The following is a 14542-nucleotide window of genomic DNA, read 5'->3' on the forward strand; positions in this document are numbered from 1 at the left end:
TTTGCACCATTTGTGGGTGGTACTGTCGATGAAAGGATTAGTCGCATTCCTTTTTCGAAGCGGCTTTTTAACATTGCAAGTGAAATGTGTCGGAGGTGCTTCGTCAGTCCATCTGTCAATGCAGATGTCAATAAGCATGAAATGCCACTAAATCTCGGTGGTATTCCTCGAGGTGTCATAGTGCTGCAGGAAATGGGTTTTGGTATCGGACGAACATGGATTTAAATCCTTATGTTACCTTCTTCTCACCTGGGACAAATGACTTTTTACTTCTGAATCACAATTTCTTCATCTATAAAACAGAAACGAGCATCTAACAGATGGCACTGAGGGTCTGCGGTCACGTGTATGGAACACCTGGCATTTAGTATGCGCGTGATATTGTAATATTATTAATGAAATTACTCTGAGGAATTTATTGCAGTAGAATGTTATTTTGGAAGCCCTGAAAAGAAGTGACCAGGAAAATTCTGTTTAACTTCACATGCCACCAACTTCTGACCATCTGTCCCCAAAAAAGATAGGATAGTAGAATGAGATCACAGAGCAAGAAAAAAGAATGCAACATCTCGTAAGCCAGCTTACAAATGCGATGACTGTCTACCCTTGTGAACAGTATTTGATTAGCGTCTTTGTGTGTGTGTGTATAGATAGATAGACAGATGGAGAGGGAAATAATCATGCATATTTCATATATATATATATAGATGGAGAGGGAAATAATCATACATATTTCATTTTCCCATTCATATATGCTTTTGTTGCCATTTCCATGTTAAAGAAAAAAAGTTTGGGGCGCCTGGGTGGCTCAGTTGGTTAAGCGTCCGACTTCAGCTCAGGTCATGATCTCACGGTTCATGGATTCGAGCCCCGCATCGGGCTCTGTGCTGACAGCTCGGAGCCTGGAGCCTGTTTCAGGTTCTGTGTCTCCCTCTCTCTCTGCCCCTCCCCAACTCGCGCTCTGTCTCCCTCTGTCTCAAAATTTAAAAAAAAAAAAAATTAAGAAAAAAAAAGAAAAAAGTTTGTGTCTGTCATTTTGAAAACAAAGCTACCTATGAGCTACCATGAAGCATCCTATGTAAGAGGCAGTGACTGACCCTCTAGGGATTAGATGGGGGGTTGTGCTGTGTAGTAAGGAATCTTTGCTGTCCCAGGTCAGAGGTGGAAAAAACCTTAAGCTCCAGGCTAAAGACTCCAGTGCTCATCCTGATTCTCTTTCTGTTACTATCTCTTGGGAGTCTGCACAAACAAAAGAAATGGAAAGTAAAATATATATAGGGCCAAATGACGAAAGAGAATATGAGAAGTTTTGTGTATAAATCCTACACCTGAACCTTAATCATGGACTGACCCACCTCCCCGGGACTCCATTTCAGAAGGCTTTTGGCAAAAGAACAAATTGCCTCTGGTTGCAGCCTCATTTTCCAGTTGTCTGCACAGGTCTTTAAGGTAATAAAGGGTGCCTAGACCTGAATCTGGTTCGTATCAGTGGATAACTAGTAAGAACAGTGGAAGCAAAATTGTAGAGATGTGTTATCTTGGGTGGGAGACTGTAGTTGATATCCTAAATATTTAACTCATTTGTGCATAATCTTTCCATTTATCACTGAAGAACCTTGTAAAGCAGATAAAACAGGCAATTTTCTCAAGCTTTCGGAAGGGAAACGAAATCCCAAGGTGGGTGCACACATACAGACGGTGTGTGGCAGAGCAGATACTAGAACAAATCTTTCTCCTCCCTTCCCTACACTCATTAGAACCACAGAATATGGATTCTTCTGTGCCCTGCATATCGGAAGCAGAGTTAGGCACCTGTGAACGGTATCGATGTTTTACGCATAAAATCTCTAAAACGGCCTCATAGTCTAAGTAATAATCCTCGAAACTCAAGGCGACAACTGCTTCTTGTGAACAGTGGGGCCCTGGGCTCGTTCAGACTCACATTCCTGCTACTCTGAAAGGCCACTGGGGAATGGTTTTAGTCCAAGGCTAGCAAGTATTTCAAATAACTCTACACTTTAATGGAAATCTCTCCAGTTCTGAGCCCGGTTGCCCCTTATTAGATGTCAACTTATTCGTAAGAGAACTGGAGGCATTAGGCACAGGACAAGATTTTATGGGTTTATTCAGCAATGAGTTCTGTTTTCTGAAATATGGCAAAGTGGGCTTTTTGGAACAACACTACTAAATAAGTATATTAGATATATGGATGTGTGTGTGTGTGTGTGTGTGTGTGTGTGTGTGTGTGTTTGTGTGTACATATCAAAGAACTGACAGGATAGTAAGGAATAACAAGGGCAAAATTTTAGTTGGGGGCGGAACCCCGATATAGGATTGAAGCACCTTTTGCCCTACAGATAATTTGCTAAACAAGGGAGTTTGAAAGTACGCGGACAGGAATGCAAACAGATCATCCTCATTTTAAGTCGGCTTCCTAAAGAACTATACCCTGATAGAAGGGTAAACCAGACCCAAACCTGAACCACACTCTCACCCCTGCAGTTTGTAAGGAAAAGTGCCTTGGAGCGGAGGGGTGAAGGGAACCTGTTTTTGATCAATTCTAACCACAAGCCAGGGCACACAGTGATTTGCAATGGTCAAAAAAACCCAAGCTATACATTTAGTGGATCACAGTCTTGGAACATAGTGCGCCATGCATCAGTTAAAAAACAGCAAACAGTGCAGTTGACAAAAAGCAACTAAAGTTGAAGAGGTACTTCACAAAAGAAGTCCAAATGAGTCGGAGTACCTTTCTGTATGTGCTGCTCAAACTTAGTAGTGACCAGGGAAATTAAAACCACAATTAAGCACCAGTAAATAGTCACTGGATGAGCAAAATTGAAACTGTGAGTATACTTGTGTTGGCAAACATGTGGAGCAATAGCAACTCACACAGTTGTGATGGGAATGAATGTAAATTGATAAAACTATCTTGAAAAATGGCACAGCATTAATAGCAATCTTAGAAAAGTATAGGGGGGCGCCTGGGCAGCTCAGTCAGTTAAACGTCAGACTCTCGATTTCCGCTCAGCTGACGATCTCTCAGTTTGTGAGTTCCAGCCCTGTGCCAGGCTCTGCACTGACAGTGTGGAGCCGGCTTGGGATCTTTCTCTCTCCTTCTGCCCCTTCCCCCCTCCTCTCTTTCAAAATAAGTAAGCTTTTTTTTTTTTTTAAGTTTGTGCCCTCTAATCCAGAACTTCCACTGTTGAGTATACAGTCTAAAGAATGCCTTACAACTGAGCACCAACATACGTGTAGAAGAATTATTTGCAGCATTATTGCTTGTAAATACCCCAAACTGGAAGAAATAAAATTATACAACAAACAGAAAAGCATATACTTAAATTGCTGCCTTTAGTAATACAACCAAATATCATGCAGATAAAAAAGCTGAGGCACAGAGTGATACGATTGTTTACCCAAAATCACACATATTTTAAGCGACAGAGGTAGGATTTACCTGCAAGCAATCACATTCTAAAGTCCTTAGGTATTATATGGTGCTGCTTCTCATAAATTTGTTCCCTAAGAAGTGATTGATATTAGGATAAGCTATATGAAATTGACATGTTTTGTGAGTCAAAAGAGTTGAATACTAGCAAATTCATACGGTTCAACCCAACAGTTCTCTTAAGTTCTGAAATCACCTAGTTGGTCTGAGATCACCTTGCACAGTGTATCAGCTTATTTCTCCCTAGCCTTCGCCCTCAAAATGAGTTTTTATACTGTCTTTTATTGGTGACAAAAGTTTCCTCTGAATGCCATCATTGCTGAAGACTCTGGGTTGCTTCTTTATTCTGGTTTTTATTTTATTAAGTGACTGTGGTAAAAAAAAAAAAAAAAAAAAAAAAAAGTCTTACGAGCCATAGGGAATGGAAATGATGAAAGCAATTACAAATGTTAACAGAGACCAAGAATGATAGTCTTCTGCGTGCATTTGTACTAGTGACCCACTTCCCAGGCAACAGAGGCTTCCCAAATGAAAAAACCCGTAATAATCTTTTTCTGGGAGTGAACCAGAGAGGGTGGGGGAGAGTGAACGCAAGTGAGATCTTTGGACAGATTTTTTTTTGGGGGGGGCTCCTCTTTCTGTCTTGAATCCAGACAGTCCACTTGCGGTTCTCCCTAAGCCTCCCTCTGTCTCGCCATATTTGGCTTCCCCTCACTCTCGCCCGGCACCTACCCCGCCCTTTCTGGCGGGAAGCCCTCCAAACCGGTAGAACTTCGTCGAGGGAAACAGATAAAACAAATACACGGGCCCAGCGAGGCTGATAAAACTTTGCAAAACTAGAAACAAAAAAGGAAAAACTAACCAACCTCAACCAACCAGCGCCCTGCCTGCTGGGGGCGCCGTCCTACGTCCTGTCGCACAATCATACACACAAAAGGCAGTGCGCCGGTGCCAGAGACCCGGAGCCGCCATCGTCCACAGTCGGGGGAGCGGAAAATACAGACGCGGCCCTCACAGATATGGAGACAGGAGTCCCCGTGAAGTTCGAACCCCAGGATGAGATGTCTGGCTTTCAGAACAGCCTAGTCTTACAGATACCACCTCTGCCAAACCCACTGCCCTGGGCCGTGTATATGCCGCAGATGCCCAGACAAGGGAGCCCAGCCAGCATGCTGACCGAAATGGCGGCTGACGACCAGGGTGGCTTTGACGGCTACGGCGGTAACCAGCAGCAGCCGCTGCCGCCGCCACTGCAGCCGCTGTCGCCACTGTCGCCGCCACTGCAGCCACTGCCGCCGCCACCGCCGCCGCCGCTGCAGCCGTTGCCGCCGCCGTTGCCGCCGCCACTGCAGCCGCCGCCGCCACTGCAGCCACCGCCGCCACTGCAGCCGCCGCAACAGCAAATCCAGTGCATGGTGTGCGGGGACAAGGCAAGCGGCAAGCACTACGGCCAGTTCACATGCGAGGGCTGCAAGAGCTTCTTCAAGCGCAGCGTGAAGAAGAACCTGAGCTTCAGATGCCAAGCCAACCAAGACTGTCGCGTCGATCAGCACCGTCGCAACCGGTGCCAGTACTGCCGCTTCAGAAAGTGCCTCGACGTCGGTATGAAACCAGAAGCAGTGCAAAGCAACAGGAGACCGCCCACCCAGCCAGCCCACGGGCCATCTGCGCTGACCACCCGGCAACCCTCCGACTGCTATCCGAACCTATCTGGGTATGTTTCTCTGCTCCTCAGCGCGGAGCCCAACCCCTTGCCTTGGTCAAGCTGCCAGTTAATACCACCCAACACCATCCTCAGCCTCGAGGACGTTTGCGAACAGGCTGCGCGGATGCTCTTTGGCGCCGTGGAATGGGCCCGGAACATACCCTTCTTCCCGGCCCTGCAGCTCAGCGACCAGGTGGCCATGCTTCGCCTTACCTGGTGCGAGCTGTTCACGCTGAACTGGGCGCGGTGCTCCATGCCACTCCATGTGGTCTCGTTCCTGGCCTCGACCTGCTTACACAACACGCCCATGTCTTCGGACCAAGTTGCCGTCTTTATGGACAACGTCCGGATCTTCCAAGAGCAAACCGAGAAGCTCAAAGCTCTGCAAGTCGACCCCACCGAGTACAGCTGCCTCAAGGCCATCGTCCTGTTCACTTCAGATGCCAGCGGTCTCTCCGATGCGGCGCAAGTGGAAAGCTTGCAGGAGAAGTCCCAGTGCGCCCTGGAGCAATACGTTAGGAACCAGTACAGGGACCAACCAACGCGATTCGGAAAGCTTTTGCTTCGCCTCCCTTCCTTCCGCACCGTGTCCTCCGCAGTCATAGAGCAGTTATTTTTCATCCACCTGGTAGGTAAAACCCCCATCAAAACCCTCATCCGGGGTATGTTACTGTCAGGTAACAGTTACAGCAGTAATAACTAGCCGTACGTGGCACTTCAAAAAATAAGTCAAAATAAGAATGGGGCAGGGGGCTGAAACGGAGAGAGCAAAGAGGTAGACTGGTTTCTTTGCTTAATACCGTTAAAGGATATAAAAGGGATGTTACAAGTTTGCCAGAAGAAGGGAGGGAAAGAATTTAATGGACTGTGAGTTTGAAAAAAAAAAAAAAAGAGAGACTGTCAAATGAACTTTTACAGAATTCCAAAAAAACCCCACAAAACACCAAAAAACAAACAAAAATAAAACACACACACACACACACACACACAAAACAAAAACAAAAAAACCGAAAAATTCCTATGTCGGAACAGCCTGCTACTTATTTTTGTATAAAAAGGAAATTAGTCTTGCTCTTGTTTTGGTAAACTTGTGAAAAATATTGCCCAAAGCGCCTTTAAGGAGATTGGGAGAAAATGTGCAGAATGGAGAGAAAGTAAGCCTTTTTCCCCCAAATTATTAACTGTGTTTTATCTATGTACCTCGAGCTGTTCTCTTCTTGTACTGTTCTAGTTCCAAACCACTTTATTCTGTGGCTCTATAATACGTTTTGATATAATCTTGGTTTCTTAAAATGCTGTGTATCCTTAAAATGTATGTTCTGCAAGAATTAAAACTGAGTCCATGAAAATATCACAGGAAGACATAAAACTTTAAAAGGCAATTCCAAGATGATGGAAACACACAAGTGGTATCCAAAAACGTTAGATGAAATCGAGCACTCTAATTTGAGAACTGGAGGAATCACATACAACACTTAGCTTCCCTTAACCCTGCCTCTTCCCTCAAAAGACACTATGACAAACCTAGATTTTTAAAAACACTTTAGAGGATGGACTGTAGGATTTATTGGCGGCAACAAATGTGTCCAAGACGCATGCTGTCGTTTTGAATAGAAAGTGAACGTTTGTACTTTGAGTTGAGCCCCATTTAGTTCTTGAATTGTTATGGAAATCCTACATTTGTATATTCGGAAATCCTTTATGTTATAAATGCTGATATCATCCCCCCCTTTTTTTAAAGAAATGTGGTTGAAATCAGCATGACAGAATAACACTGTTGGCACTTATAGGTAACATGATTCATTCGGTATCTTCGAGTTTACAGTTAGGTTTGGTTTTGTTTTGTTTTTAAGTGCAATATGTCAGTATACTGTAAAAGATATAATAACTGAATTATTTGATCAAGTGTTATATTCCAGGGGAAAATGAGAGTATTCCAAAATTAAAGTATTATTTATTTGGTATCTTAAAAAAAAAATCTTTTGCTGAGCAGACCTGTACCCCAAATGAGAGTAAACCATATATCCTAGGCCCGACCACCCAGAGGATTCCATACAACACAAACCCATCCGTTTTGAAAGAGCCTTCCAAAAGTTCATGGAAACAAATACGTAGACACAATGCATCAATTTCTACGCGCAGAGAAATTTCCTTCAGAATTGTATCTTCGGATTTTAAGAAAGTAGAAAATAGGGAAGGATGACAAGCAAGTCATGAAAAACTGGGGAACAAAAATCTCTGTGTGATCTCCCAGGTCAGAAAGATCTGCTTATTGGTATGGGGTAAAAAAAAAATGAATACAAAATTTACAAATGCCTGAGAGAAATCATCTCAAGTATAAGCGATTGAACTGAGTTACAAAATCTGGAAAAAAAGTTACAAAATGGCTGTGCAATTTTGGTCCAAAAGGTGCTACCTTTGTCTAATGTTTCAGAGCCAGAGTTTTTTCTTTCCATGCAGAAATGAACACATCAAAGCTCATTTTTTTTAATTGCAGTGTAAAATGAGGTACAACGTTAGTTTTGTGCGTATGACATGATGATCTCACATCCTTACCAACCAACACTTGTTAATTTTTGTCTTTTTGATAATAGCCGTTTTGACAATTGGGAGGTGACAGCTCACTGTAGTTTTGAGGCATATGTCCTTAATGATATGTGATGCTGAGCATCTTTCCACGCACCTGTTGGCCATCTGTATGCTTCGGTGGGAAAAGGTCTATCTATTCCCACAGAATAGAATATTCTGTTCTGCTTGCTTTTGAACCACATTGCTTGGGTTTTTGTTGTTGTTGTTGCATAATAGGAGTTCTTTAACTATTTTGATAATAACCCCTTCATAGATATATGATTTGCAAGTATCTTTTCCCATTCAGTAGCTTCCTTTTTTATTTTGCTCGATGGTTTCTTATCTAACTGTGCACAAGCTTTTTGGTTTAATGTGGTCCCATTTGTTTATTTTTGCTTTTGTTGCCATTACTTCTATAGTCAGAAATGACAAAATGATATTGTCAAGGAACTTCTCACCTATATTTTCTTCTAGTTTTATGATTTCTGGTCTTACATTCAAATTTTTCATCCATTTTGAGTTCATTTTTCCCCCATTTGTTTTAATGTGCAAATATTTGTTTACTGGACTTGACAAATGTATTATGGTAAGATATGATATGAACAATGCGAAAAACTGGATGGGAATATATGAAATCTCTATTATCGTTGCAACTTTTCCGTATATGAAATTATTCCAAAAATAAAGTTCTTTAAAATCTTTTTAGGTGTGTATTCTTTTTTTCTATGTCTTCTTATCATATTCCACTAGATAATTTGTATTTCTAGGGGAGTACTATTTTGTTTTGAGGTATAACACTTCTACAGTGAGTGCAAAAATCTTAATTGTATAGAGCAGTAATTTTTTTAATATTTTACTTTTTAATAAATGCTTAACATATATTTATTTTTGAGAGACAGAGAGAGAGCATGAGCTAATGAGGAGCACAGAGAGAGGGAGACACAGAATCCAAAGCAGGCTCCAGGTTCTGAGCTGTCAGCCCAGAGCCTGACACAGGGCTCAAACCCAGGAACCTTGAGATCATGAGCCGAGCTGAAGTCAGACTCTCAACCGACTGAGCCACGCTGGCACCCTGTTACCTTTTTGTTTTAAGTTTATTTATTTATTTTGAGACGGAGACTGCGCCAGCGGGGGAGAGGCAGAGAGAGGGAGAGAGAGAGAGAATCCCAAGCAGGCTCCGCACTGTCAGCACAGAGCCCAATGGGGGGCTGGAATTCACGAACCCCGAGACGGTGACCTGAGCTGTGAACAAGAGTCAGAAACTTAACCAACTGAGCCACCCAGGTGCCCCGATCAGTAATCTTTTTAACACACATTTACATGCACACAACTGTAACCACCATCCACGATGAAATGTGAAGTGGGGTTTGTGAGCAAATGGCTAAGAATTCTTGAGTTTTTTGGTGCAAAAAGGGGATTTTGTTGCAGCACGGGGACAGGGCCCGTGGGCAGAAAGAGCTACACCGGCACGTGTGAGGGGGGCTGATCATTTATTTTAGATTTGTTGAGGGAGTGGGGGGTAGAGATAAAGTAAGTTTCTAAGGAATTTGAAAGCAAGGCTTTCAGGATCTTAGCCTGCTGCTGTCAAGATAAGGTTACCTTTAGTCTTTAACAAAACGTAAACGTTCAGGCGCTAAGGCAGTCATGAGTTTCTTGAGGAAGGTCACACTCTGCGTGCTTCAGGTGTCTGTCCGTGGGCTGCAAGCTGTAGGGAAATTTAATTTCAACATTTTTCTTGCCTTTGTTTCCCCCATCAGTCCAGATTGAAATGTACCGTTACTAGCAACCTAAGTTTCTTATGCCACAACCCCATCAATAACCAGCACCATGCCCCAAGAGATAATCACTGTTTTGCCTTCTCTCACAATCGCTAAATTATCTGTTCTTGAGCTTCATGTAAATGGAATCGCACAGTATTTTTGTTTTGTTTGCTCATTTATTTTTTTTTTAACTCCACATATAAGGGAAATCAGATGACAGTTGTCTTCCTCTGTCTGACTTATTTCACTTAGCATAATACCCTCTAGGCTCATCCGTGTTGGTGCAAACAGAACATTTTTATTCTTTTTTTATGGCTTAGTAATATTCCAGTGCAGGGATATATATATATATATATATATATATATATATATATGCATATATATATATATATGCATATATAATATGCATAATATATATGTATTACATCTTTATCCGTGATACCATATGGCATTGGCTTTCTATGTCTGGCTTCCTTCAGTTATAATGGTCTCCAGATTCGTCCGTGTTGTATTTGCAGTTTTTCGAGTTCTCTTGTAATTGACTTCTAGTTTCATACCATTGTGGTTAGAAAAGATGCTTGATATGATCTTACTCTTAAATTCATTGAGGCTCGTTTTGTGGCCTAGCATGTGATCCGTCCTGAAGAACGTTCCACGTGCACTTGAGAAGAATGTATCCCACTGCTTTTGAATGGAATGTTCTCTATATATCTTTTGTTTGGTCTAATGTATAATTTAAGGTCTATGTTTCCACATTAATTTTCTGTCTGCTTGATCTATCCATTGATATAAATGGGGTTTTAAAGTCCCCTACTATTATTGTATCACTGTCAATTTCTCCCCGTATGTCTGTTAGTATCGGCTTTGTGTATTTAAGTCCTTCCACATTGGGTGTATAAATATTTTAAAATATCATAACTTGTTAGTGGATTGACCCCTCTATCATCATGTATAGTGTCCAACTTTGTCTTTTGTTGTCTTTGTTTTAAAGCCTATTTGGTCTGATATCAGTTATAGGCACCCCTAATTTACTTTGGGTTCTATTTGCATGAAACCTCTTTTTCCATCCCTTCACTTTCAGTCTCTTTGTGTCCTTAACATCTGAAGTGAGTCTCTTACAGGCAGCATATAGATGAGTCTTGTGTTTTCTGGGTTTTTTGGTCAACTCATCCGCTCTCTCTGTCTTCGGATTGGAGAACTGTATCCATTGATATTTCAAGTAATTATCGATAGGTATGTACTTATTGTAATCCTGTTCTTCTCTGGCTGTTTCCGTAGTTCCTCTCTGCCCCTTTCTTCTTCTCTTGCTCTCTTTTCTTGTGGTTTGATGACTTTCTGTAGTGTTATGCTGAGATTCCTTCTCATTTTCTTTTGTGTCTCCACTATGGGTTTTTGCTTTGTGGTTACCATAAGGCTCATACATAACCGTCTAGGTGTTGAACAATCTATTTTGGTTGATAGCAGGTTAAGTACGAATGCATCTCAGAACTCCACATTTTTACTCTGTCCACGTGTTTTGTTTTGAAAGTCACATTTTCCATCTTTATGTGTATCCCTTAACGAATTACTGTAGCTACAGTTATTGTTATTACTTATGCCTTTTAAACTATTTGCTAGCTTTATAAGTCATTAATTCACTGCCCTTAACTGTGTATTTACCTTTTTTTTTCCGGAAAGATTTACACTTTCATCTATTTTCTTGTTACTAATAAGTGCCCTTGCCTTTCAGCTTAAAGAAGCCCCTTGAACATTTCTGGTAAGGCCAGTTGAGTGTTGACGAATTCCTTTAGATTCTGTTTGTCTGGAAAGTTCTTTATTTCTTTTTCAGTTCTGAATCATAACCATACCGGGTAGAACATTCTTGGTGCTAAGTTTTTTTTTCTTTCAGCACTTTGAATATATCACGCTGCTCCCTTCTGGCCTTGTTTTTCTTTTGCTGCTTGTAAGATTCTCCTTATTCTGGGGTGCCTGGATGGCTCAGTCGGTTAGGCGTTCAACCCTCGATCTCAGATCAGGTCATGATCTCACGGCTCGATCGAGCATCTGTGCTGACAGGGTGGAGCCCGCTCGTGATTCTCTCTCTCCCTCTTTCTCTGCCCCCGCCCCACTTGTGCACTTGTACTCTACATAAATAAATAAATAAGGTAATTAATTAATTAACATTACAGATTTCTAAAAAAAGATTCTCTCTTTATCCTTAACTTTCAATACTTTACTTATGACATGGCTTGGTGTGGGTCTCTTTGTGTTCATCTTGTTTGGAACTCTCTGAGCTTCCTGAACCTAGATGTCTGTTTCCTTCCTCAGGTTAGAGAATTTTCAGCCATTATTTCTTCAGATACGTTTTCTGCCCCTTTCTCTCTCCTCCTCCTGGGACCCCCATAATGTGAATGTTATTCTGTTTGGCACTGCAAATAGATCCTTTAAGCTATCTTCTCTTCGTAAAATTCTTTTTTTTTTTTTGCCTCTCTTCTGTGTTGACTGCCACTGCCCTGCGTTTTAGCTTGCTGATTCTACCTTCTGCTCCCTCTAGTCTGCTGTTGAACCTCTCTTCTGTATTTTTCATTTCGCTGATGGTATTCTTTGTTCTGTGACTTCCATGTGGTGCTTTCTTGTGTCTTCTCTTTGGTGGAATTCTCTTGGTGCCCATCCATTCTCCAGAGTTCAGTGAGCATCTTTACGACTGTTACTTTGAACTTTTTATCAGGTAAATTACTTATCTTTGTTTCCTTGAGGTTTTTTTTTTTTCCTATGTATTAGGCAAAATGGGTATCTCCCCCAGTCTCGCAAGAGTGGCCCCGTGGAGACGCGCCTTATCATTTAACCTTGCCCTGGTTCTTGGCTGTCTCTTGAAGCCTTTGTTATTATCTGAGTAGCCTGATTTTGTCGCGAGTTCCCAACTGTTGAGGGTGTGCCAAATCTTGTGGGTGCTCCAGAGGGAGGGACCTCAGTTAGTACCTCGTTTCAGGCTGACTGGAAGCTAGACTCTTCCAGCAGCTTTTAAGGTATGCAAATATATATGGTCTTGGGGGTCCTCAATCATAGACCCTGCTGGCCCCCAGACTGAGCGATCCTTCATGACAGGTGCAAAATTCGGGGCTCCAGGTGAGTCTATGAGCTCCTTTCTTAGGGGTACCAGTGCGTTTTCACGAGGCCAGGTGAAAGCTCGAAGACGGCATCATACCCCCAGCCTATCTTCCTTAGAAGCACTTCTGTAGCCTTCAGATGCGTGGGAAGCCTGGAGCCTGCCCCTTACGCTGGAGCTTCAGATCAACTAGATAGGCGTTTTTTCACACGAAGACTGGGGGGGGGGGTGTGCTTCCGTCAGCTGTCTGTGCCATGCCCTTGGGGTGGTAGTGTGCAAAGAATTGTCTCTCCAGTTGTTTCAGAACCGTAAGGTCCAGAAGTGCAACTCCCCTTAGCCACTGGAGTCAATCATTCAAGGGGCATCCGCTAGGTCCCACGTGGAGTGGTACACGGGTGGGGCACTCCCCTGGCCGTTTTTTTTGTTTTTTGTTTTTTGTTTTTTTGAGGGGAGGCTGTTTGAGTGATGCATGAGGGAGGATATCTTGCTGGCTGGCTGAGGCAAGGTAGAAGGGAACACACCACCGGGGGCCAGCAGTGAAAAAACAAACAAACAAAAAAAGAGTGACAAAATGGGCTCTGCCAGTATCTCTGTTCCTGGAGAGAGTTCCAACAGGCTCCTGCCCTTCTACCAGACATTTTAAGACCAGCAAACGAATCTTCTTCACATATGGTTCCGGTGCTTTTCCAACTGGGGCTTCTGTGCTGGGTCCCAAGGCGAGTGCATCCGCGTGCGAGTCCTTTAAGAGCAGAGCGTCTGTTTTCCATAGCCCTATGGCTTTTATTTTATTTTTTTATTTTTTTTTAATTTTTTTTTAACGTTTATTTAATTTTGAGACAGAGAGAGACAGAGCATGAACGGGGGAGGGTCAGAGAGAGGGAGACACAGAATCTGAAACAGGCTCCAGGCTCTGAGCTGTCAGCACAGAGCCCGACGCGGGGCTCGAACTCACCGACCGCGAGATCATGACCTCAGCTGAAGTCGGATGCTTAACCGACTGAGCCACCCAGGCGCCCCCCGATGGCTTTTAAAACCAGACATGGCTGGAGCTGGGGGGGGGGCCTGATGTGGGGCACAAACCCCTCACTCTTTGGGGAGAAGTTCCATATTTGGGAGATCCCTCCCAGCTCTGGGCTGCAGTGCCATGGGTAGGGCCTTTGGTGAGACCGCGTCTCTGCCTCTCTTACCCATCTTGATGTGACCTCTTTATCCTTCGCTGTGGAGCAGCTTGCTCCGGTAGTTTTCAGGTCCTTTCCAGAGGGAATTTGTCCATATGTAGCTATAGATTCGTTGTATCCGTGGGAGAAGGTGGATTCGGGCTCTTCCTGTGTCACCATCTTAAACTTCCTCTTAAAGCAAATTTTAAATACCCCAAATATGCCCTGGCATAATGCGGAAACTAATTCTTCTACATGTTTTGCGTTTAAATGAGAGTTTAGAGGATGAAAGAATTCCGTTGCAGTTCAGGGATCAGTTTTGCAGTTTTCGCCCAATAGTATTAATAAAACGAGGAGAAAACCAAGTAATTCCCCATCCCTGCCCCTCCATTCCCTCGTCCCCACCTTCAGGCTAATTGTAAATCTTCATTTATTTATTTTTAAATGCTTATTGATTTATTTTGAGAGAGAGAGAGAGAGAGAGAGAGAGAGCAAGAGTGTGCACACGCAAGAGGGGCAGAGAGAGAGGAAAAGAGAGAATCCCAAGCAGGCTCTGCATTGTCAACGCAGAGTTGGACACGGGGCTCGATCCCATGAACCGTGAGATGATGACCTGAGCTGAAACCAGGAGTCAGATGGTTAACCGACTGAGCTGCCCAGGGGCCCTGTAAATCTTTATTCGTTTTTAGATTCTAACGACATCTTATGCTTTGTCAATATAAATACTTCCTAATTCACATGAACTGAGGTAGAGACAGGACAAAATCAGGGTCATTTGGGGGGAAGTTGTGGTTGTATCTTAAATTCAAGTTTTCA

At 42.9% G+C, this 14542-nt stretch overlaps 2 protein-coding genes across 2 annotated transcripts in view; both read left to right on the plus strand.

The window, feature by feature from the left end:
* The window catches only part of HTR2C (5-hydroxytryptamine receptor 2C), a 156229-nt gene that overhangs the window by 42078 nt on the left and 99609 nt on the right, over nt 1-14542 (plus strand). The window lies entirely within an intron of this gene.
* Nucleotides 4513-5859, plus strand: LOC102966429 (COUP transcription factor 2-like). Its single transcript, XM_042974344.1, has 2 exons — nt 4513-4685; nt 4842-5859. The coding sequence occupies exons 1-2, from the start codon at nt 4513-4515 to the stop codon at nt 5857-5859; spliced, it is 1191 nt and encodes a 396-aa protein (XP_042830278.1).

Source organism: Panthera tigris, chromosome X (assembly GCF_018350195.1).
Source record: "Panthera tigris isolate Pti1 chromosome X, P.tigris_Pti1_mat1.1, whole genome shotgun sequence".
Lineage (NCBI taxonomy): Eukaryota > Metazoa > Chordata > Mammalia > Carnivora > Felidae > Panthera > Panthera tigris.

Coding starts and splice junctions, on each gene's coding strand:
- LOC102966429 (XM_042974344.1), top strand. CDS start 4,513: ATGTCTGGCTTTCAGAACAGCCTAGTCTTACAGATACCACCTCTGCCA. Junction 4,686..4,841: donor TACGGCGGTAACCAGCAGCA/GCCGCTGCCGCC, acceptor GCCACTGCAGCC/GCCGCAACAGCAAATCCAGT.